General features: G+C 58.2%; 1 protein-coding gene across 5 annotated transcripts in view; it reads left to right on the forward strand.

Moving 5' to 3' along the window:
* The first annotated feature begins 11,327 nt into the window (after positions 1-11,327).
* Positions 11,328-23,527, forward strand: part of PALM (paralemmin) — a 38,116-nt gene continuing 25,916 nt past the window's right edge. For 2 of the 5 annotated variants that reach the window (XM_054538522.2, XM_054538524.2), the window contains exon 1: positions 11,328-11,545. In XM_054538522.2, the coding sequence (XP_054394497.1) occupies positions 11,541-11,545 (5 nt within the window). In that variant the 5' untranslated portion in view covers positions 11,328-11,540. Of the gene's footprint in view, positions 11,546-17,860; positions 18,055-21,949; positions 22,149-23,527 lie in introns of those variants that run through there. The other 3 variants (XM_054538521.2, XM_054538523.2, XM_054538526.2) reach the window with 3 other exon arrangements.

The following is a 23,527-nucleotide window of genomic DNA, read 5'->3' on the forward strand; positions in this document are numbered from 1 at the left end:
TGCTCTGCTGCCCAGGCTGGAGTGCAGTGGTGCAATCAAAGCTCACTGCAGCCTCCACCTCCTAGGCTCAAGCCATCCTCCCACCTCAGCCTCCAGAGTAGCTGGGACCACAGGCACCTGCCACCACCACGCCCGGCTCATTATTTCATTTTTTGTGGAGATGGGGTTTTGCTGTGTTGCCCAGGCTGGTCTTGAACTCCTGGCCTCAAGCAATCCTCCAGCCTCGGCTTCCCAAAGTGCTGGGATTATAGGTGTAAGCCACCATGTCTGGCCCAAGTTGTTATCATTTTAAACCACTACGTTTCTGGGAATTTGTTACAGCAGCTGCAGGAAAGATTTAGGGAAACGGAAAGCTGTTTCCAGGGCCTGGGGACAGGTGGGACCCCAGCTCAGGGTCCGTGTACTTGGGGACCATTTCCTGCTGTTCTGTGGTCTACTGGGTCGTCTGGCACCGCTGTGACCGCGTGGGCTGTGCTCCATCAATATTGTTTTTTTGTGTGTGGGAATTTTTTTTTTTTTTTTTTTTTTGAGATGGAGTCTCGATCTGTCGCCAGGATGGAGTGCAGTGGCGCGATCTCAGCTCACTGCAACCTCAGTATCCTGGGTTCAAGTGATTCTCATGCCTCAGCCTCCCCAGTAGCTGGGACTACAGGCGTCTGCCCCCACGCCCGGCTAATTTTTTGTATTTTTAGCGGAGATGGGGTTTCACCATGTTGGCCAGGCTGGTCTTGAACTCTTGACCTCTTGACCTCAGGTGATCCACCAGCCTCGGCTTCCCAAAATGCTGGGATTATAGGCATGAGTCACCGCGTCCAGCCTTGTTTTTATCTTTTAGAGACAGGGTCTCCTTCTGTCGCCCAGGCTGGAGTGCAGTGGTTCGATCTCGGCTCACTGCATCCTCTGCCTCCTGAGTTCAGGTGATCCTCCTGCCTTAGCCTCCCAAGTAGGTGGGATTACAGGTGTCTGCCACCACGCCCGGCTAATTTTTGTGTTTTTATGTTTTGTTTTGTTTTATTTGTTTGGTAGAGATGGGTTTCGCCATATTGCCCAGGCTGGTCTCAAACTCCTGAGCTCAAGTGATTGGCCGGCCTCGGCCTCCCAAAGTGCTGGGATTACAGGCATGAGCCATCGCGCCCGGCTGTCCATCAATACTGTTGAACGACGGGACAGCAGGCACTCTGGTCTCCACGGTCGTCGCGTCAGCACGAGTGGGTCCCCTGGATTTGCTCCTACCTCCCCTGCTGCCCTCTGTCTGGGAGCACTGAAGCAGAGACCTGGAAAACGTCCCCAGCTCCACGGGCGTTAGAAGGAGAATTGCCCGAAGCTGCAGGCGTGTGAAACTTTGTTCCCCCACGATGCTGTCCCTGTCCCGGTCGCTGATGGGGACACAGTAGGGAGAGGGTAAGCGCCTTAGCCCCACCACACATTGAGGAGCCAGGGGGCCAGGGCTGCTGTCTCAGAGGAGCTCCCACTGCCTCTCGGGACCGATTCTACCCAGAGCTGGGCCGTTTCCTTCCCTTTTTGTGAACAGTTGTGAAATAAACAACCGTCCTCCAGCGTCTCAGAAACCCAAGCTCCTGGCAGCCCTGAGGAGGGGGCTGAGTGGGGGTCACTGTTCCCACTTCCCAAACTGAGGCCCAGAGAGGGGAGCCGATTTGTCTGGGGCCGCACAGCACAGGGTCTTGACCCATGAGCCGCTGGACTGCGATTCTCCTGGAGGGTCTCTCCATGGAGGATCTGAGTGGCTCTTCAGGAGCTCAGACAACAGCCACTGCAGGGAGTCAACAGCAATGGTGACAACAGCTTCCTTTATTGTATTTAATTTTACATTTTTATTTTATTTATTTTATTTTTTTGAGACAGAGTCTCGCTCTGTCGCCCAGGCTGGAGCGCAGTGGCACCATCACAGCTCACTGCAAGCTCCGCCTCCTGCGTTCAAGTGATTCTCCTGCCTCAGCCTCCTGAGTAGCTGGGATTGCAGGCTCCCGCCACCACGCTAATTTTTTGTATTTTTAGTAGAGACGGGGTTTCACCATGTTGGCCAGGCTGGTCTTGAACTTCTGATGGCAGGTGATCCACCCGCCTGGGCCTCCCAAAGTGCTGGGATGACAGGTGTGAGCCACCATGCCCGGCCCCTCCCCTGCGAAAAATTGTTTTTCAAGACACGATCTTGTCTGGTCGCTGAGACTGCAATGCAGTGGTGCAATCACAGCTCACGCAGCCTCTGCCTCCTGGCTCCGCCTTCCCTGTAGCTGGGACCACAGGCTCACAGAACCACCAGGGTAATTAAAAAAAAAAAGCCAGACACGGTGGCTCACGCCTGTCATCCCAGCACTTTGAGAGGCCGAGGCAGGCGGATCACGAGGTCAGGAGATCGAGACCATCCTGGCTAACACGGTGAAACCCCGTCTCTACTAAAAATACAAAAAATTAGCCAGGCGTGGTGGCGGGCGCCTCTAGTCCCAGCTACTCGGGAGGCTGAGGCAGGAGAATGGCGTGAACCCGGGAGGCGGAGCTTGCAGTGAGCCGAGATCGCGCCACTGCACTCCAGCCTGGGCGACAGAGCGAGACTCAGTCTCAAAAAAAGAAAAAAAGATTTTTTTGTAGAGATGGGGTCTCACTATGTTGCCCAGGCTGGCCTCAAACTGACCTCGACTGATTCCCCCACCTTGGCATCCCAAAGTGCTGGTGTAACAGGCATGAGCCACTGAGACTGGCCTCATTTTACTGTTTTTATTTATTTATTTACTTTTTTTTTTTGAGATGGAGTTTCACTCCTATCGCCTACGCTGAAGTGCAGTGGCACGATCTCAGCTCACCGCAACTTCCACCTCCTGGGTTCAAGCAATTCTCCTGCCTCAGCCTCCCGAGTAGCTGGGATTATAGGTGCCCACCACCACACCCAGCTAATTCTGTATTTTTTTAGCAGAGACGGGATTTCTCCATGTTAGTCAGGCTGGTCTTGAACTCCTGACCTCAGGTCATCTGCCCACCTCAGCCTCCCAAAGTGCTGGAATTACAGGCGTGAGCCACCATGCCCAGCCTCACTTTATTTTTATTTTTTTGAGACAGATGCTCTGTCACCCAGGCTGGAGTACAGTGGTGCGATCGCTGCTTACTGCAACCTCTGCCTCCCAGGTTGAAGCGATTCTCCAACCTCAGCCTCCCAAGTAGGTGGGACTACAGGTGTGTGCCACCACGCCTGGCTAATTTTTTTTTGTATTTTTAGTAGAGACAGGATTTCACTGTGTTAGCCAGGATCGTCTCGATCTCCTGACCTTGTGATCTGCCCGCCTCGGCCTCCGAAAGTGCTGGGATTACAGGCGTGAGCCTCTGTGCCCGGCCTCACTTTATTTTTTAACCCCAATAAATGTATATCCACAGGAAATTGCTTCTTTTTTTTTTTTTTTTGAGAGGGAGTCTTGCTCTGTCACCCATGCTGGAGAGCAGTGGTGCAGTCTTGGCTCTCAGCAACCTTTTCCTCCTGAGTTCAAGAGATTCTCCTACCTCAGTCTTCCAAGTAGCTGGGATTACAGGCATGCGCCACCACGCCCAGCTAATTTTTTTTTTTTTTTTTTTTTGAGACGGAGTTTCGCTCTTGTTGCCCAGGCTGGAGTGCAGTGGTGCGATCTCAGCTCACTGCAACCTCTGCCTCTTGGGTTCAAGCGATTCTCCTGCCTCAGCCTCCTGAGTGGCTGGAATTACAGGCTTGCGCCACCATGCCCAGCTAATTTTGTATTTTTAGTAGAGACGGGGTTTCACCATGTTGGTCAGGCTGGTCTTGAACTCCCAGCCTCAGGTGATCTGCCTGCCTTGGCCTCTCAAAGTGCTAGGATTACAGGCGTCAGCCAACGCACCTGATCTTTTTTTTGTATTTTTAGCAGAGACAGGTTTTGCCCTGTTAGCCAGGCTGCTCTCGAACTCCTGACCTCAGAGGATCCACCCGCCTCGGCCTCCCAAAGTGTTAGGATTACAGGCGTGAGCCCCGGTACCCGGCCCTGCTTCCTATTTCTTGAAATGGAAGCTAGCTGCCTTAAGAATACACAAGTACTGGCTGGGTGCAGTGGCTCACGCCTGTAATCCCAGCACTTTGGGAGAGTGAGGCAGGTGGATCCTCTGAGGTCAGGAGTTCCAGACCAGCCTGGCTAACATGGCGAAACCCCGTCTCTACTAAAAATACAAAAATTAGCTGGGTGTGGTGGTACGTGCCTGTAATCCCAGCTACTCGGGAGGCTGAGGCAGGAGGACACTTGAACCCGGGAGGCGGAGGTTGCAGTGAGCCCAGATCGCACCGTTGCACTCTAGCCTGGGCGACAGGGTGAGACTCCATCTCAAAAAAAAAAAAAAAAAAGAATACACATAGCACAACCCAACACTGCCTGCCTTTCAGCCAGACTGGAGAGGGCTGGCTTGGCCACTGCTGGGGGTCCCTGAGCTGTCCAAAGGCCCTGCTCCCCAGAGCTCTCTGGCCTCGGTTTTCCCATCTAGTGAATGGGTTGCCCTGGGGCAATGCCGAGAGTGCTGGTGAGAATTCAGCAAGGTTGGCCGGGTGTGGTGGCTCACGTCTGTAATCCCAGCACTTTGGGATGCCGAGGCGGGCGGATCACCTGAGGTCAGGAGTTTGAGACCAGCCTGGCCAACATGGTGAAACCCCGTCTCTACTAAAACTGCAAAAATTAGCTGGGCGTTGTGGCGGGCACCGGTAATTCCAGCTACTCGGGAGGCTGAGGCAGGAGAATTGCTTGAACCCAGGAGATGGAGGTTGCAGTGAGCTGAGATCGCGCCACTGCACTCCAGCCTGAGTGACAAAAGTAAGACTCTGTCTTAAAAAAAAAACAAAACAGCAAGGTACTGGATGCAGCATCCTGGTGGGGACTGGGGCCCTGGAGCGCCTTGCAAAGCCCCTGTTTGCCCATCCGTAAGCTGGACCCTGCCCTGTCCTTCCCATGGAAGCCATCTCAGTCAGAGAAGAGAGTGGAAGACAGGAAACCATCCATTCATTCACTCAACTCATTCCGTGAGCATCTACTGAGCCCCTACTGTGTACAGTGTTGTGGGCCTTGGGGACTCAGCAGTGAAGAAGACAGACAAGTTCTTGCCCTTGTGGGGCTGACATTCAGCAAAGAGGCAGGAAGGAAACGCTGAACACAACATGTAAATGACATTGTCTGTCAGAAGAATTTAGTGGGAAAGACAGCGTGGATGGACAAGAGGAATAGCAAACGCCGGGCATGGTGGCTCACGCCTGTAATCCCAGCACTTTGGGAGGTCGAGGCAGGCGGATCACCTGAGGTCAGGAGCTCCAGACCAGTCTGGCCAACATGGTGAAACCCCATCTCTACTAAAAATACAAAAATTAGCCAGGCATGATGGTGGGCACCTGTAATCCCAGCTACTCAGGAGGCTAAGGTGGAAGGATGGCTTGAACCCAGGAGGTGGAGGTTGCAGTGAGCTGAGATCGTGCCATTGCCCTCCAGCCTGGGCAACAGAGCAAGACTCTGTCTCAAAAAAAAAAAAAAAAAAAATTAGCCACGTGTGGTGGTGCACGCCTGTAGTCCCAGATACTCAGGAGTCTGAGGTGGGAGGATTACCTGATGGGGGAGGTCAAGGCTGCAGTGAGCCAAGATCACGTCACTGCACTCCAGCCTGGGTGGCAGAGTGAGACCCTATCTTATTAAAAAAAAATAAAAACCAAAAGGGTACCGAGGGGACCCAGTGACAGTGTGGAAGCTGGGGAAGTTCTCCCCAGAGGAACACACAAGGCGTCTAACAGCAGGTGTCTGGACGGCTGAAGCCCAAGCTGGTTGTGGGGCAAGGAGAGGTGAGCAGGGAAGAGAAAGGATTGTCTGGGCTCAGCTGTGCCTTGTGGGGCTGCAGGGCACTGGGGAGCCATAGATGGTGTTTGAGCTGGGGCAGGCCAGGGCATATTTCTCTGGTGTAAGAGTGGAGTGGGGAGAGGAGGTGGGGAGACCCGGAGGCGACACGGCTCAGGGTTGGGGTGGGGGCCACAAGGCCTCAGCTAAAGTCATGGCTGGGGAAAGGCGAGGGGGAGTCTCTGACTCAGGGACAGGGGAGGAGTGAGGTTTTGGGGCCCACCTATAGCTTCCGGTCGTCCAAGGCTCCAGAGGGTGGCCAGATCTGCAAGGAGTTGGGGGGGCGTACTGGGCGGAGCCCTGGGGTGGAGCTCTATGGAAGTAGGAAGGGCAGGGGCGCCCTCAGGGAAACCTCACTCCTCCCCTGTCCCTGAGTCCAGGAAGGGGTCAGGCCAACATCGCTCTGGAAGCCTGGAGGCGGGGCCGAGGTGCAGGGGCGGGGCCGACATTGCTTGGGAGGCGGGGCTGAGGTGTAGGGGCGGGACCGACATTGCCTGGGAGGTGAGGCCGAGGAACAGGGGGCGGGGCCAATGTGTAGGGGCGGGGCCATTGCCTGGGATGCTGGGAGGTGGGGCAGATATCGGGGGCGGGGCCATGGTGCATGGGGCGGGGTCGGGGCGGGGCCGAGATGGCCTAGGCTGCTGGGAGGCGGGACTAGGGTGCACGGTGCGGGGCTAGGGGCGGGGTGCGGGGCCGAGATTGCCCGGGAGGCGGGTCCGAGGTTCAGGGGGCGGGGCTAGGGTGCAGGGGGCGGGGTCGACATTGCTTCGGAAGCTGGGAGGGGGGACCGAGGTGCAGGAGGCCGAGCCTCAGGGCAGTGACTGCTACCCACAGGACGCGGATGGGCGCTGCAGTGCCTGTGGGTGGGTGAGCGCAGTGAGGCGGTGGAAGTGAGGGTGTGAAGGTCAACTCGAGGCAGCTTCTCTCCGGTCCACTACACACCCCACCTTGTCCCACCTCCACACCTTTGCCCAGGCCGTTCCGGCCACCTGGAACGTCTCCCTCCACCGTTTGCCCGGCCCATTTCCCCGGTTCATGTGGCATCACCTCCAGGCCTGTGTGTGCTGGAGTCGGGAGGTGTGGGCGGCGCGAGTTTTTCGTGCAGGGCCTTGAGAGTGGCAGGAGGACTTTAGCTTTTGCTCGGAGGGAGATGTGAGTCCTGGAGGTTTAGAGCTGGGGCGGTGGGAGAAATGATCTCAGCAGTCCCTTTCCCTCCCCAAGGCCTCCTCCACTTCCTCCTATTTTTACACAAAATGCCTCCACCACCCTTCAAACCCTGAATCTTTTATTTTATTTTATTTTTGAGATAGGGTCTGGCTCTGTCACCCAGGCTGGAGTGCAGTGGTGTCTTCACAGCTCACTGTAGCCTCGACCTCCTGGGTTCAACTGATCCTCCTACCTCAGCCTGTGAGTAACTGGAACTACAGGTGCATGACACCTCACCTGGCTAATTTTTAAAAAAAATTTTGTAGGCCGGGCGCGGTGGCTCACACCTGTAATCCCAGCACTTTGGGAGGCCGAGGCAGGCGGATCAAGAGGTCAGGAGATCGAGACCATCCTGGCTAACACAGTGAAACCCCGTCTCTACTAAAAATACAAAAAAATTAGCTGGACGTGGTGGCAGGTGCCTGTAGTCCCAGCTACTGGGGAGGCTGAGGCAGGAGAATGGTGTGAACTCGGGAGGCGGAGCTTGCAGTGAGCCGAGATCGCCCCACTGCACTCCAGCCTGGGTGACAGAGTGAGACTCCGTCTCAAAAAGAAAAATTACATTTAAAAATGTATATATGGCTAGTGCCTGCTGTACTGAACAAACCATTCCCCAAAACCAAATGAAATAACAGCCGCCACCAAGTACCACTGTCACAGCTAAAAACCAATTAACACCTCGACAGCTCCTCACGCAGGTTCCGTTCACTTGGGAGTAGAAGCGGGCCACCCGATACAGGGTCACTATGACCCCCCAAGCCCGTGCCTTGCCCTGTCTCTTCTTCCTTCTTATAATTAAAATCTTGAAGGACCCCGATGGTAGCCTGTCCCACTGCCCTTGTGGGCAGGGTCTGGCCCTTGCAGCTTGTGATGCTTCTCAGACCCATTCCCAGCCCTCCAGGGGGTCACAGAGGGGTGAGATCAGACAGAGGTTTGAATTTGGGTGGCCTTTCCTTGGATGGAGCACTATTTAAAAAAAAAAATTGGGCCGGGCGCGGTGGCTCACGCCTGTAATCCCAGCACTTTGGGAGGCCGAGGAGGGCAGATCACGAGGTCAGGAGATTGAGACCATCCTGGCTAACACAGTGAAACCCCGTCTCTACTAAAAATACAAAAAAATTAGCTGGGCGTGGTGACGGGTGCCTGTAGTCCCAGCTACTCGGGAGGCTGAGGCAGGAGAATGACATGAACCCAGGCAGAGGTTGCAGTGAGCCGAGATTGCACCACTACACTCCAGCCTGGGCGACAGCGAGACTCTGTCTCAAAAAAAAAAAAAAATTTGTAGAGATGGGGTCTTTCTGTGTTGCCCAGACTGGTCTCAAACTCCTGGGCTCAAGTGATCCTCCCTTCTCAGCCTCCCAAAGTGTTGGGATTACAGGTGTGAGCCACTGTGTCTGGCCCTGAATCATTTATTTTATTTTGAGCCAGGGTCTGCCTCTGTTGCCCAGGCTGGAGTGCAGTGGCATGATCACAGCCCACTGTAGCCTCAACCTCCCAGGCTCATGCGATCCTCCCACCTTAGCCTCCCAAGTAACTGGGACCATAGGCGCACTCCACCATGCCCAACTAATTTTTAATTTTTTTTTTTTTTTGAGATGGAGTTTCGCTCTTGTTGCCCAGGCTGGAGTGCAATGGTGCGATATCGGCTCACTGCAACCTCCGCCTCCCAGGTTCAAGTGATTCTCCTGCCTCAGCCTCTGGAGTAGCTGGGATTACAGGTGTGCGCCACCACGCCCAGCTAATTTTGTATTTTTAGTAGAGACAGGGTTTCTCCATGTTGGTCAGGCTGATCTCGAACTCCCAATCTCAGGTGATCCGCCCACCTCAGCCTCCAAAAGTGCTGGGATTACAGGTGTGAGTCACTGTGCCCGGCCTAATTTTTCATTTTTTGTAGAAATGGGAGTCTCACTACGTAGCCCAGGGTCTTCACCTCCTGGCTTCAAGTGATCCTCCTGCTTCAGTCTCCTGAAGTGTTGGGATTACACGTAACAGTCATTTCATTCACCCTGAATCATTTAGGTAGGGGACAAAAATCACCGTCTCTCGAAGGACAGAACTTCTTTTTTCTTTTTTTGTTTTTTGTTTTTTTGAGATGGAGTCTTGTTCTGTCACCCAGGCTGGAGTGCAGTGGAGCATTCTCTGCTCACTGCAACTTCTGCCTCCTGGGTTCAAGCCATTCTTCTGCCTCAGCCTCCCCAGTAGCTGGGATTACAGGCGTGCACCACCATGCCCAGCTAAGTTTTGTATTTTTAGTAGAGAAGGGGTTTCACTGGCCGAGCATGGTGGCTCATGCCTGTGATCCCAGCTACTAGGGAGGCTGAGGCAGGAGAATCACTTGAACCTGGGAGACGGAGGTTGCGGTGAGCCGAGATCGCGCCATTGCACTCCAGCTTGGGCAACAAGAGCGAAACTCCGTCCCCCCCACCAAAAAAAGAAGTGGTTTCGCCATGTTGGCCAGGATGGTCTCAAACTTTTGACCTCGTCGTGATCCACCAGCCTCAGCCTCCCAAAGTGCTGGGATTATAGGCGTGAGCCACGGCTCCTGGCCGCAAAAACAGGACTTCTGCATCACAGGTGACTAACGGTGCCAGGCACACAGTAGGTGTTCAATAAATCACTTTGGACTAAAAGAACACAGAGGCCAAGGGGCAGTGAAGAAACGACTCACACGTCAGTTTTATTGGGTGCCTAGCGCAGGAGTCAGTACGCTACGGCCCTCGGATCAGCTCTGGCCCACTGCCTGTTTTTGTAAATAAAGTTTTATTGGGTGCCTAGCGCAGGAGTCAGTACGCTACGGCCCTCGGATCAGCTCTGGCCCACTGCCTGTTTTTGTAAATAAAGTTTTATGGGCACAGAGCCATGCCCATGGTTTTACATATTGCCTCTGGCTACTTTCATTCTGCAATGGCAGAGCAGAGTCATTGCCGCAGAGACTGTGCCTGCAATGCTGAAAGTATTTACTCTCTGGCCCTTTACAGAAAAAGTTTGCCAAACCCTGAGCTAGTGTGTGCTGGGCCCTGTGCCAAGCCCTTTGTGTGTGCTCACTCAGTTAACCTCCCACAGCCTTGGGGGGGGGGGGGTGGAGGGGGAATGAAGCTCCGAGAGGTTAAGAAACAGACCCAGGGTCACACAGCTTGGAGATGGGTGAGCTGGGAATCAGACCCGAGACCCCCTGATATTCCTTAGGATGTTTGCTTTGTTAACCTCTGCTGATTTATCTTATTGTCTTAAATGCTAAAATGAATACACATTCACTGTAAAAAGGGAGAAATAAAGAAAAGGTGTTGACGGCCGTCTTCAGCCTGGGGTACATCCTGCCATATCTTTCTCCACAGCTCATCCGGGGTTACTTTCCTTTAAATCTACAGGCATTCAGCAAACATCGGCAGAGGAGAACCGTTTTATAAGAAAACTAAGGAGTTTGGAAGAATCTTTCCTTCCTGTCCACCCTGGACCCCCATGAGTAGGTGTGCTGGGGCTGGGCTGCAGTGTTCTCACGGGAAACCGGGAAGCTGGGCCCACGGCCTACATGTTGGGAAAGACAGGTCCTGCCTGTCTCCTGCTGTGGCGCCCCAGTGCTCTGAGGACAAAGCCTGAGCGCTCCCTGATCCTCCACCGTCCCTCTCACTCACTCTGGTCGTCTGGTCGCTGGGCCTTTAGTGAGTGTGCCATGGGGTCCCTGAGGCCGATTAAATTCATCGGCCTACTTCCAGCCCCGGGGACCAGGCTCAGCTCCCAGCCAGGGCCCAGACACATCAGCACCTGCGGTTGTCTCCACCCCAACCCCTGGCCTTTGCAGGCACAGCGCTCTCCACCAGATACTCCCGCAAAGGAGGCCTGGGGACCCTGCGGGCGGGGCCGGGGCTGCAGGGAGCTGTCAGCTCCTCGCAGCGGCCTCCCCAGGACCCCTCATCCCCTCGCTCGCCCTGAAATGTGTGTCCCTCTCGGCGCCTGGGCTCTCGGGAAAGGCCTTTGCTTGTCTGACTTCGCGAGGGTCCCGGCTCTGGCCCAGGAGCTGGGGAGGGGCGGGACTTGGTGACGGCCGGGTCCCAGCGCCGCGCCCAGACCTAGGCCCTTCTCAGGGGTGCCCCGGGCCGGGGCGCGCGGGGCGGGGGGCGGCGGCACAGCCGGCAGGAGGCGCAGCGCCCGCTCGCAGCGCGGGGAGGTGGGAGGGGAGCGGGGCGGGGAGCGGGGCGGGCGGGAGGGAGAGGGGAGCGCGCCGGAGACGCGCGCGCTCAGCCCACCCCCCGCGCCCGCCGCCGCCCGGACAATAAACAGCAGCTTTGCGCGGGGCGATGCCCGAGCCGGTGCCGCCGCCCCCGCGCCGCGCAGCCCGGGCCGCCAGGCCTTAGCCCGCCCCGGCCGCCTCCCGGCCGCGTCCCCCTCCCCTCCCCTCCCCCGCGCGCCGCCCGCGCCCGCCCCCGCCCGGCACCGCGGACCCACCCGGACCTCGGCGGGGAGATGGAGTGAGTAGGCGCGCTCGGGCCGCGGGGCTGGGGGCCCGGAGCGCCGGGAGCCGGGGAGGGGGGTGGCCCCCTCTCTCGCGCCCCACTGGGGGCATCGCGGCCCCCGCGAGGAGCAGGAGGCGGCGCGGGGCTGCTGGGGCCGCAGCTCAGCCGGGAAGAGACTCGGGCTGGGCCGCGCCTGCCGGGAGGCCTCCCCGCTCCTGGACCCCGGCTGCCCACCCACCGGCGCGTGGGGACCCGGGCAGCGGCGGCTCGGGCCAGTCCAGGACGCGGGGAGGGGGAGGCTCGCGTCTCCGCCCGCGCCCCGCCCGCGTCTCCAGGGCGAGCCTCGGCTCTCGGCCACCTGTGGGTGGCCCCGGGGAGATGGAGCGACCCCTCCCCAGATTGCACCGGTCCGGCCTCGCGCTCACGCACCCTTCCCCCGCCCCAGTCTGAGCGCACGGCTCCTGGCGCCCTGGACGCGCGCGCGGGCCGGTGCCCCCCCACCCCCGCCCTTCCCAAGGGCCTCCAGGGGTGTCCTGAGCCCCCAGCCACTGCGCAGGTCCCGAGTTACCGCTGGAGGGAGAGGGGCTGCCCTCGGCTTCCCGGGTCTCTGGGGTGTGTGAGAATGGAGAGGAACTGGCGTTTTCCAGCGGGGCGCCTGGGTCGGATACCCTCTCGGGGAAGTGTCTCGGAGCTGGGGCTCCAATGGTGTAGCTACAGGAGTGGGCTGGCCCTGGGCTGGGATCCCTGGACCCCCGCATGCCTGCGCCTGTGTGGGGTCGGGAGAAGTGGGCAGTGGAGGGTTCCTGCGCACAGCAGGCACCGAACGAGGGCGCGTGGTCGCTTCGGGGACCGGTCCCCTCCTCCCGGTGCTCTGGTGCCCCCCTGCCCCTCACTCCCACAGGTGGGCACTGCACGGGCAGGGGTCAGGAGGCGCCTCCTGGGATCACCCACCTGCCCATCTCAGGACAGGGGAGCCAGCTGCCCTGCTGAGGCCCGGGTCCCCACCCCAGCCCGAGGACCGAAGACCGGATCTGGAGGCCGCCTGTGGCCCCCTGCCCTTCCCACTGGGCGTGTTTTCTAAGCCGCCAACTTTCCCCCGGGGATTCACCCGTGACCCGCCATGCCCGCGGCTGGGTGGGGGCCGCTGCGTCCCTCCCTCCCTGGGAAAGCGAGACACCCAGTGTCCTCTGCTTTTGAAAACCCAGACAAAGGCCTGACCCCGCTCCCCGTCACCCCGCCCCGGGAGCTCAGCCAGGGGCTCAGGGGAGCCAGGGCCCAGACTTGCCTGCTCCACACCCCCACCCCCCAGCCTTGTTTATCTGCCCTGCTCGCCAGGCCCCGGGGGAGCCTCTGGGCCTCTGACAGCCAGGCCTGGGCAGGGTGTGGCTGTGGGGAGGGGGCTGCCTAGGAGGACCACGGAGATCTCCCGCCCAGAGGAGGGGTGTCAGCGAACACTCCAGGTCGGGCCCATTGTTTCCTTCCTGCCACCCCTTCCTTTCCCACGGGAGATACTGAGGCCCAGAGAGGAGCTGCTGTGCCCCCCAAACCCCCCTCCATCACACAGCGCCTGGGGCGGGGGGGACCTCGGTGCCTCCTGCTCTGCCCCACGGTTTCTCCGTCCGGGGTCAGAGGGTGGCCCACAGGTCCCACATTGGGTCATCATTGCTTTTGGGGACGCAGATATGGGACAGGCACCCAGCGTTAACCGGCTGTGAGCCGCCATGCGAAGACGCCTCTCTCCCCGGTTCCCGGGCTGACAATGGGTGGGGACAGGCCCATCTGGTGCCGCCCGGTCTTGGACACCTGCCCCCTCGTTCTTCTCCCCAGCGGACGTCAAGCACCAAGGCCCCGTCCGCTAGAACGTGATCGCTTGCCTCCTCCCGTTTCCACAGATTTTCCAGTCGAAGACACGGGAGCTGGCTGTGGTTTGTGGTGGTGCCCGTCTCACTGGAAAGTTTCACAAATGAATTTAAGAATTTAAAGAATTTTAAATGTCATTCAAGAACAGGTTAAGTTATTTTTTGTTAATGTGAGGATTTAAGGAAAACTAGCGGGTTGCTAACCACAGGGCTGATGCTGCCAGGGTGAGGAGACCGTCCGGGAAGGAGCTGGGGACAATCTCTGCTTCGGAGAGAATCTCTGTGCTCTGGGAGGGTTTGTGTGTTCCCTGAGTGACACATGATCTGGCTGGTAAAATAAAGATATTTTGGCCTGGAGCAGCCATTCTCCAGCACCCACAGCCCTGTCCTAGGTAAAGGCAAGGCTCAAACCCCCAGGATGGGGAGGAGAACAGACTTGGGCCTAGACAGATGGTCAAGACCGGCCCAGACTCCTCCCTGCTCGCAGACCTGGAAATTTTCAAGAGGAAAGTCTCGGTTGGGTGCTAACTGGGTCCTTAACGTTCCTTCACACTTGCTAATCCCCCTTTTTAATGAGAGGCAGAGCCTGTTAAAAGGCAACAGTATCTAGTGATAATTGAATTTAATAACAAGCTTTTACTTCCCTTGTATCTGTTTCTTCCTCCATGTTTCCGCTCTCTTGTTTGTGGCGGTGGCTTCTGGTTTGCTCAGTCTTGATCACAATATAATGTTTCTTTCTAAAACAAGGCGATTTGATTTATATTGGAGTGGCTTTGAAGGCAAGGAATAGACAGATACTGTCGGGGAGGCGGCGGAAGGTGGGAAGGTGGTTTCTTTCTTTCTTTTTTCCATGTTGCCCAGGCCAGTCTCGAACTCCTGGGCTCAAGCAACTTCCCCGCCTCAGCCTCCCAAGTAGCTGGGACGACAGCATTGCATGGGAAGGAAGTTTGAGAAGTGCAGGCGTAATTTATTCACTCAGCAACCATTAAGTGGGTACCTGCCTTTTCCACGGCCCTGTTCTGAGTGCTTTATATGTGTGAATTCCTCTGACGCTTTTTTTTTTTTTTTTTTTTTGGAGACAGAGTATCTCTCTGTTGTCCACGCTGGAGTGCAGAGCTGCGATCTCCACTCACTGCAACCTCCGCCTCCCAGGTTCAAGCAATTCTCCTACCTCAGCCTCCCGAGTAGCTATGACTACAGGTGCCCGCCACCACGCCTGGCTAATTTTTGTATTTTTAGTAGAGACAGGGTTTCACCAGGTTGCCCAGGCTGGTCTTGAACTCCTGACCTTAGGTGATCCGCCTGCCTCGGCCTCCCAAAGTGCTGGAATGACAGGCGTGAGCCACGCGCCCGGCTGGCACTTGCCTTTTCCACGGCCCTGTTCCAAATGCTTTATGGGTGAAAACTCCCTTGACCCTTGATCCCTTTTTTTTTTTTTTGAGACAGAGTCTTGCTCCATCTCCCAGGCAGTGCAGTGGCGTGATCCCGGCTCACTGCAACCTCCGCCTCCTGGGTTCAAGCGGTTCTCCTGCCTCAGCCTCCCGAGTAGCTGGGACTACAGGCGCCCGCCATCACGCTTGGCTAATTTTTTGTATTTTTGGTAGAGACGGGGTTTCACAGTGTTAGCCAGGATGATCTCAATCTCCTGACCTTGTGATCCACCCTCCTTGGCCTCCCAAAGTGCTGGGATTACAGGCGTGAGCCACCATGCCTGGCTTTTTTTTTATTAGAGACAGAGTCTCTCTCTGTCACCCAGGCTGGAGTGCAGTGGCGCGATCTCGGCTCACTACAACCTCCGCCTCCTGGGTTCAAGCGATTCTCCTGCCTCAGCCTGCCGAGTAGCTGGGATTACAGGCGCCCGCTACCACGCCCAGCTAATTTTTGTATTTTTAGCAGAGCCGAGGTTTCGCCATGTTGGGCAGGCTGGTTTCAAACTCCTGACCTCAGGTGATCCGCCCAGCTGGGCCTCCCAAAATGCTGGGATTACAGGTATGAGGCACTGTGCACGGCCCACTCCCTTGATCCTTACAGAAGCCCTGTGAGAGAGGGAAACTGAGGTACAGGACGGTCCAGTGGCACATGTAAGGACACAGAGCTGCAGAGGCATGGATGGGGATTTGCTGCTGGGTGGGCCGAGCGTGCTCCCTCTAAGCCGCCGGGGACAGGGGAGGGTTTTTGGTACCTGTGTCTGGGGGTTGTGGTCTTGTGGGGCGTGATGTTCTGGATATCAGACATCCTGGTGTCGGCTTTCAATCCTGGTGTGTTTACTGAGAAACACAGAAGGTGATCTTGTCGGTGGTCTTGGCTCCTGGGGCATCTGCCCTGCTTCTGTGCCCTCCCATGCCGTTCTGTGATTTGGGAGAGGAGTGTGGAGAGAGGGTGTCCCGACTCCCCGTCACACCTTGGCATGTCAGTCTCCTCCGGGCCTCACTATTCTCATCTGGCGAGTGGGGATGTGACTGCCATCATTAGGGGAGGCAGGGGTAGAGGAAGGGCAGGTGCTGTATGGTCCTGGACCCTCTGAACACCACCCAATGGGGGCATCTCTGCCTCTACCCGTTAGCCAGGTTCATCCTCAAGGGCCTCAGATTTTGAAGCTAGGAAACTGGCTTATGTTCTTTTTGTTTGTTTGTTTGAGACGGAGTCTCGCTGTCACCCAGGCTGGAGCACAGTGGTGTGATCTAGGCTTATAGCAACCTCTGCCTCCTGGGTTCACACGATTCTCATGCCTCAGCCTCCCAAGTGTCTGGGACTACAGGCATGCGCCACCACGCCTGGCTAATTTTTTGTATATTTTTAGTAGAGACAGGGTTTCACCATGTTGGCCAGGCTGGTCTCGAACTCCTGACCTCAAGTCGTCCGCCCGTCTCAGCCTCCCAAAGTGCTGGGATTACAGGAATGAGCCACCATGCCCAGCCTATGTTTTTTTTTCTTTCTTTCTTTTTTTTTTTTTTTTCCGAGACGGAGTCTCGCCCTGTCACCCAGGCTGGAGTGCAGTGGCGCGATCTCAGCTCACTACAAGCTCCGCCTCCTGGGTTCAAGCCATTCTCCTGCCTCAGCCTCCCGAGTAGCTGGGACTACAGGTACCCGCCACCATGCCCGGCTAATTTTTTTGTATTTTTAGTAGAGATGCGGTTTTGCTGTGTTAGCCAGGATGGTCTCGATCTCCTGACCTCGTGATCTATGCTCCTTGGCCTCCCAAAGTGCTGGGATTACAGGCGTGAGCTACCATGCCCGGCTTTTTGTATATTTTTTAGTAGAGACAAGGTTGTTCACCATGTTGGCCAGGCTGGTCTTGAACTTCTGGCCTAAAGTGATCTGCCTGCCTCGGCCTCCCAAAGTGCTGGGATTACACGCATGAGCCACCATGCCCAGCCTATGTTCGTTCGTTCTTTCTTTCTTTTTCTTTCTTTCTTTCTTTCTCTTTCTCTTCTTTCTTTCCTTCTTTCTTCTTTCTTTCTTTTCTTTCTTTTCTTCCTTTTTGAGACAGAATCTCGCTCTGTCACCCAGGCTGGAGTGCAGTGGCGCGATCTCGGCTCACTGCAAGCCCCGCCTCCCGGGTTCACGCCATTCTCCTGCCTCAGCCTCCTGAGTAGCTGGGACTACAGGCGCCCACCACCACGCCCAGCTAATTTTTTGTGTTTTTAGTAGAGATGGGGTTTCACCGTGTTAGCCAGGATGGTCTCGATCTCCTGACCTCGTGATCTGCTCGCCTCAGCCTCCCAAAGTGCTGCGATTACAGGCGTGAGCCACCGCGCCCGGCCTTCTTTTTTTAGACTGGGTCTTACTGTGTTGCTCAGGCTGGAGTGCAGAGGTGTGATCATAGCTCACTGCAGCCTCCACGTCCCAGACTCATGTGATCCTCCACCCAGCCTCTTGAGTAGCTGGGACTACAGGTGCCACCACCACACCCTGCTAATTAGTATGTTTTGTTTTGTTTTTGTAGAGACGGGGTTTCCCTGTGTTGCCCAGGCCGGTCTCAAACTCCTGGGCTCAAGCATCCTCCCACCTCAGCCTCCCAAAGCGCTGGGAGTACACACGTGTGAGCCTCTGCACACAGCCTGATGTTCTTTAAAAGCATCATATCAGCCGGGCGCGGTGGCTCATGCCTGTAATCCCAGTTCTTTGGAAGTCTGAGGCAGGAGGTTCACCTCAGGTCAGGAGTTCGAGACCAGCCTGGCCAACATAGTGAAACCCCATCTCTACTAAAAATACAAAAAAATTAGCTGGGCGGGCGTGGTGGCAGGCGCCTATAATCCCAGCTACTCAGGAGGCTGAGGCAGGAGAATCGCTTGAACCTGGGAGGCGGAGCTTGCAGTGAGCCGAGATTGCACCACTGCACTCCAACCTGAGCGACAGAGCAAGACTCTGTCTCAAAAAAAAAAAAAAAAAAAAAAGAAAGCATTATATCACTTTTTTCTGAGTGTGGGCCCGTTTCCTCTCATCCTTTCTTGATCTAGGAAACCCGTCATTTGTTTATTGAACAAATGCTCCCTCCTCACCATCCTCGTGCTGTGCGGGATCAGCAGGGTCTGGAAGGCCACGCAGGGTCTTCTCTGAGGTGTGAGAAAGGCTTCCTCATCCAGTCCATCATGAACCTTTTCTGAGAAGGATGTTTCAGGGTTCATCCAGGCAGGCAGAAGGATGCACCTTGTGGAGGGACTGGTATGTGCAAAAGGCTAGAAGTGGGAAAGCTCTTTGAAGAGAATGCTCTTTGGTGTTTGTTCCTGCTGGGCCTTGAGTGCCAGGATGGGGAGTCATGGATAGTGTGTGAGCAGGGGAGGAGCAGTGGCTGACCTGGTCATCAAAAAAAGGCTCTGGCAGCTGAGGGGTGAGCCCAGGGAGGAGCAAGTCATGGCCAAGTCTGGATTGTGGCCACAGGGGCCACATGGAGAGAAATGGCAGAGCCAGAGGGGGCAGGACCCCATGTCTAGGAGGGCAAACATGGGATTCCTGAACTATGTGTGGTCAGCAATGCCCACAGGGATGGGGCACCCTGGCTGGGGAGAAGTAGCCTGGTCGCTGGATACATGAGGGGGTGGAGGGCGTCCTCTGGGAGGATGGCTGTGTGGACGTCTTGGTGTCTGAGGAGTGTAAAATCAGGCCAGAGTGGCTGTCCCCTGCCCCAGGGTTTCAAGCAGAAATTCAGGGACAGTCAGAGCTGGTCACCAGGACAGAGCCTGGACTGGGTGGGAAGAGGGAAGGGGAGCTAGGCCTTGGGATGGGGAAGACTTAGATTTAGATTAGGGCTGGGCACGGTGGCTCACGCCTGTAATCCCAGACTTTGGGAGGCCGAGGCGGGCAGATTACCTGAGATCAGGAGTTCGAGACCAGCCTGGCCAACATGGTGAAACCCCATCTCTACCAAAAATACAAAAATTAGCCGGGCATGATGGCAGGTGCCTGTACTCCCAGCTACTCGGGAGGCTGAGGCAGGAGAATCGCTTGAACCCAGGAGGAGGAGGTTGCAGTGAGCCGAGATTGCGCCACTGCACTCCAGCCTGGGTGACAGAGCGAGACTCTCTCTCTCTAAAAAAAAAAAAAAGAAAGCTTAGATTAGGACCTGAGTGAGGCCAGCTGGGTGGGAGGCGCTGCCTGGTCAACAGACTGGTGGTGGGACGGGGCCAGGCCTGGGAGCCCCTCCTGGGTGGGCAGAGGCTGTGGGCAATGGAGGCAGAGATGTGGGACCCTGAAGGCTGGGGAGGGACAGAGGCCCAGGGTGCTTCAGTAACCCCTGTCAGGGAGTGAGAAGCTGATGTTCTCATCAGTTTGTATTCAAACGCTTCCGACCATGCAAAGTCTCAGGGCAGGGCCAGCAGGGGCTTCAGCACCCCATGGGGGTTGGGAAGGACCACAGCCCCTGGCCTGGCCCTTGTTGAGAAGGCTGGCGTTCCCATTACACACGCACGTATACACACACGTACACAGGTATGTATACACACGTCTGTATGTATATCATTCTTAACAGCTTCATTAAAATACATTTCACACACTACGCAGTCTGGCTGCTTAAAGTGTACAGCTCAGTCGTTTTTAGTACACTGACAGGGTGTACTTTTTTTTTTTGGGACGGAGTCTCTCTGTCACATAGGCTGGAGTGCAGTGACGTAATCCCGGCTCACTGCAACCTCCGCCTCCCGGGTTCAAGCGGTTCTCCTGCCTCAGCCTCCTGAGCAGCTGAGATTACAGGCACGCGCCACCACGCCTGGCTAATTTTTGTGTTTTTGGTAGAGACGGGGTTTCACCATATTGACCAGGATGGTCTCGATCTCTTGACCTTGTGATCCACCTGCCTTGGCCTCCCAAAGTGCTGGGATTACAGGTGTGAGTCACCGCGCCCAGCAGAGTTGTGTATCTTTCACCACAATTTTAGAACATTTTCTTCACTCCCAAAACAAGCCCTGTCCCCATTAGGCATCCCCTCCCGTCCCTCCCCCAGCCCTTAGGGAGCCAATCCCCTTCCTGTCTCTGGATCGGCAGGTCCTGGACATTTCGTAGACATGGGATCACACGCTGCGTGGCCTTCTGTGTCTGGCGTCTCTCACTGAGCGTGATGTCCTCAAGGTGCTTCCGTGCTGTGGCTCGCTACTGTTCGTGGCTGAGTCGTGTCCCAGTGCGTGGACGGCCACATTGTGTTTACCCACGCATCTGTGGATGGACACCCGGGTTGGTTTATCTGTGAATCTGTAGTTCCCCCCCGAGATGGTTGGAGCTTGTGCTCTGTTCACACTGAGGAGTCCGGGTCCTACTTTACATAAATGTAAGTCGTGACAGTGAGTTTCTTTAAAAAGAAGAGGCAGTGATCAGATGACAGGTGGCCCTGGGAGTGGCGGGAGTGTGAGAAGAGGGGGTTGGGGTTGGGGGGACTTCTGGGTGGGGGTTTCCTCTGAAGATGGAAAGAACCTAATTGACTCCCTGGGGCAGCAAGCATTTATTGAGCACCTGCTGTATGCCTGGTGCCAGGAACATGGCAGGGACAAAAATGACACAGTTGCTGTCCTGGTGGGAAGACAAGATCACGCCTGTAATCCCAGCACTTTGGGAGGCTGAGGCGGGCGAATCACCTGAGGTCAGGAGTTCGAGACCAGCCTGGCCAACATGGTGAAACCCCGTCTCTACCAAAAATACGAAAATTAGCTGGGCATGGTGGCAGGTGCCTGTAATCCCAGCTACTCAGGAGGCTGAGGCAGGAGAATCGCTTGAACCCAGGAGGTGGAGGTTGCAGTGAGCCGAGATCGTGCCACCGCACTCCAGCCTGGGCAACAGAGGGAAACTCCATCTCAAAAAAAAAAAAAAGAAAAAGATAAGTAAAGTGATCCGAGTGGTGACGGCTGCAGGGGTGCCTGGAGCTGAAAATTAGGCCAGAAGAGGCCTAAATGAGGAGGTGACGTCTGCAGAAAGGCCTTGGGCCTGAGGCCCGGGGAGGTCTGGGTGACCGTGTGCCAGGCAGCAGTGCAGCCAGCACAGCGGCCCTGCGGTGGGAGCTCTGTGGGACGTCTCAGGAGTGTGGCTGGAGTGCAGTCGAGTGGGGAGGGACCATGGGGCCTCTGCAGCAGGGTTTGCCCTGAGACCCTGCTGAAAGCCAGGGAAGGCCCCGTTCACGCCTCACTGCCCCTTCTTCCCCTGAGGGGCCGGGCAGGGTCCCTTCCCACCCCAGGTTAATAGGCAACAGGTTTGCTTCTCTGCATCTGTGGCCTGCTTTGACCTCCGTCTTCTCTCCTCTGGGGTGATGCCTCTCTGCTGTAACCCGTTTAGGGTTCTCGGTGCCCCAGAGACTGGGGTGGCGCTGGGGGCCTCCGTGCTGCATCCTGGGAGGGCTGGGAGGAGGTTCCTTCCTGGAAGGCTGCCTGGAGGAGGTGGCTGTGCTTGAGCTGATCTTGGCGGTGGAGAAGGGAAAGAGGAAGCTGGGAGCTGATGAAGGGTGAGGGGCTGACACTGGGGCTCGGACTCCGGGATTTGGAGCAGGGCAGGGTGGTGGAGGAAGCAGGGCGGGGGGTGCCAGCGCTCAGGGGAGACACAGGTTCTGAGGACGGAGTATCGCCGGGACTGGGAAGCAGCTGGGGTCCAGATTCCCCGAACTCCGTCCCCTGCCCGGTGGGGGAAGGGGCCCCCCTGCCCCCCCGCACCCCACACCTCGCAGCCCCGCGTGACTCCCCCACCCCCCCACGATGGCCAAGGTCACCGTCAGCTCTTTCCTTTCAATTAGCAGCAGGAATGTTCCCGGCGCTGGGCTCGGCGCCTGCCTGGGCAGGGACCCCCTCGTTCTGGCTGGAGCTGCCCGGGCGTGGGTTCTGGAAGGACAAGTGCGACGCCCCCATCACACACACGCCCCTCCCGCCTCGGACAGGGCCCGCCCTGCTCGCTGGGTGACCTTGGCCGTTGCGTAACCTCTCTGGGCCCTTCCAACACCAACGCCCCGCACCGCGGAGGCCTCTGCGGGGCTCTCGTCGGGTTTGGGCCTCATGAACTCATCTCCTGGAGCCGGATTATCTCACGCGCTCCAGACGACGCCCTCGCCGGGCCCCGAGCCGCCCACACCGCCACACGCCGTAAAAAGCATCGCAGAGACGGGAGGCCTGTGCGCGCCGGGGTGGGCGTCGGGCGGGGGGCGTGGCGCTCCAGGGGCTCTGCGCGGCTGCCGGGAGCCAGGGAGGCTCGGAGACCCAGCACCTGCCCCGGGACCCGCAGCGGCACCACGACCGCCGCCGCCCTGAGCCTTTCCACGCCTTTGCCCGGGACTCAGCTCCTCCGCCCAGCATGTAAGACCTTTTGTGATCTGACCTCCGCTCCCCTCCGTGAGCCCGGGGGAGCCTGAGCCTTCGCCGTCCCGCCGACCCCGGGAAGCCCCTGCGCCGGGGTCCTGGTCCCGGCCTCGCCGATGAAACGGGAATGAGACTCCCCCACGCCTGGCGAAGGCCGTCTGCAGGCCGCCCTGCCCGGCCTCAGTTTCCCCGTCGGTGAAATGGGGCTGACCCGGCCGCAGGAGGGAGGGAGCTCTGGGGAAGGCGTTCTCGGTTTGTGGCCGTTTTGATCCGTGCGTCGTGGTCATATTTCGCTTGATTTTTCCGATCTGTGACGTGGAGCGTTCTGTCGGCCTGACCTTGGCTACCCGGCGTCGGGGGCGGGTCCACACCCCTCCCGTATGGAAGCCCCTTCCTGGGCGGGCGCCCCCTGAACGCGCAGACGGGACCCCCCTCCCCTCCCCTAGCCTCAGCGCGGGGGAGAAATTCCCGACCCCTCCCGCCCGTCTAGGCCGCCCCAGGCCCGAAGCCTCGGCCCCCCCAACCCCCCCAGCACAGGCCGGGGGCGGGAGATGCTGCGCCCGCCCCACCCCCGCGCGCCGGGCCTCGGCGTTGCCATGGGGACGGCGCGGTTGCCACGGCGACCGCCTCCCGCGGGCCCCTCCATCCATCACCCAGGCGGCGGCGCCCGGGCCTGGGGAGGGGCGAGGGGGGCGCATCCTGCGTGTCCTGGGGAAAGGCGAGGGGGGCGTCCGGCCTGGGGAGGGGCGAGGGGGGCGTCCGGCCTGGGGAGGGGCGAGGGGGGCGCCGGGTCTGGGGAGGGGCGAGGGGGGCGCCGGGTCTGGGGAGGGGCGAGGGGGGCGTCCGGGTCTGGGGAGGGGCGAGGGGGGCGCCGGGTCTGGGGAGGGGCGAGGGGGGCGCCGGGTCTGGGGAGGGGCGAGGGGGGCGCCGGGTCTGGGGAGGGGCGAGGGGGGCGCCGGGTCTGGGGAGGGGCGAGGGGGGCGTCCGGGTCTGGGGAGGGGCGAGGGGGGCGCCGGGTCTGGGGAGGGGCGAGGGGGGCGCCGGGTCTGAGGAGGGGCGAGGGGGGCGTCCGGGTCTGGGGAGGGGCGAGGGGGGCGCTGGGTCTGGGGAGGGGCGAGGGGGGCGTCCGGGTCTGGGGAGGGGCGAGGGGGGCGCTGGGTCTGGGGAGGGGCGAGGGGGGCGTCCGGGTCTGGGGAGGGGCGAGGGGGGCGCCGGGTCTGGGGAGGGGCGAGGGGGGCGCCGGGCCTGGGGAGGGGCGAGGGGGGCGCCGGGCCTGGGGAGGGGCGAGGGGGGCGCCGGGCCTGGGGAGGGGCGAGGGGGGCGCCGGGCCTGGGGAGGGGCGAGGGGGGCGTCCGGGCCTGGGGAGGGGCGAGGGG

Source organism: Pongo abelii, chromosome 20 (genome assembly GCF_028885655.2).
Source record: "Pongo abelii isolate AG06213 chromosome 20, NHGRI_mPonAbe1-v2.0_pri, whole genome shotgun sequence".
Classification (NCBI taxonomy): Eukaryota; Metazoa; Chordata; class Mammalia; order Primates; family Hominidae; genus Pongo; species Pongo abelii.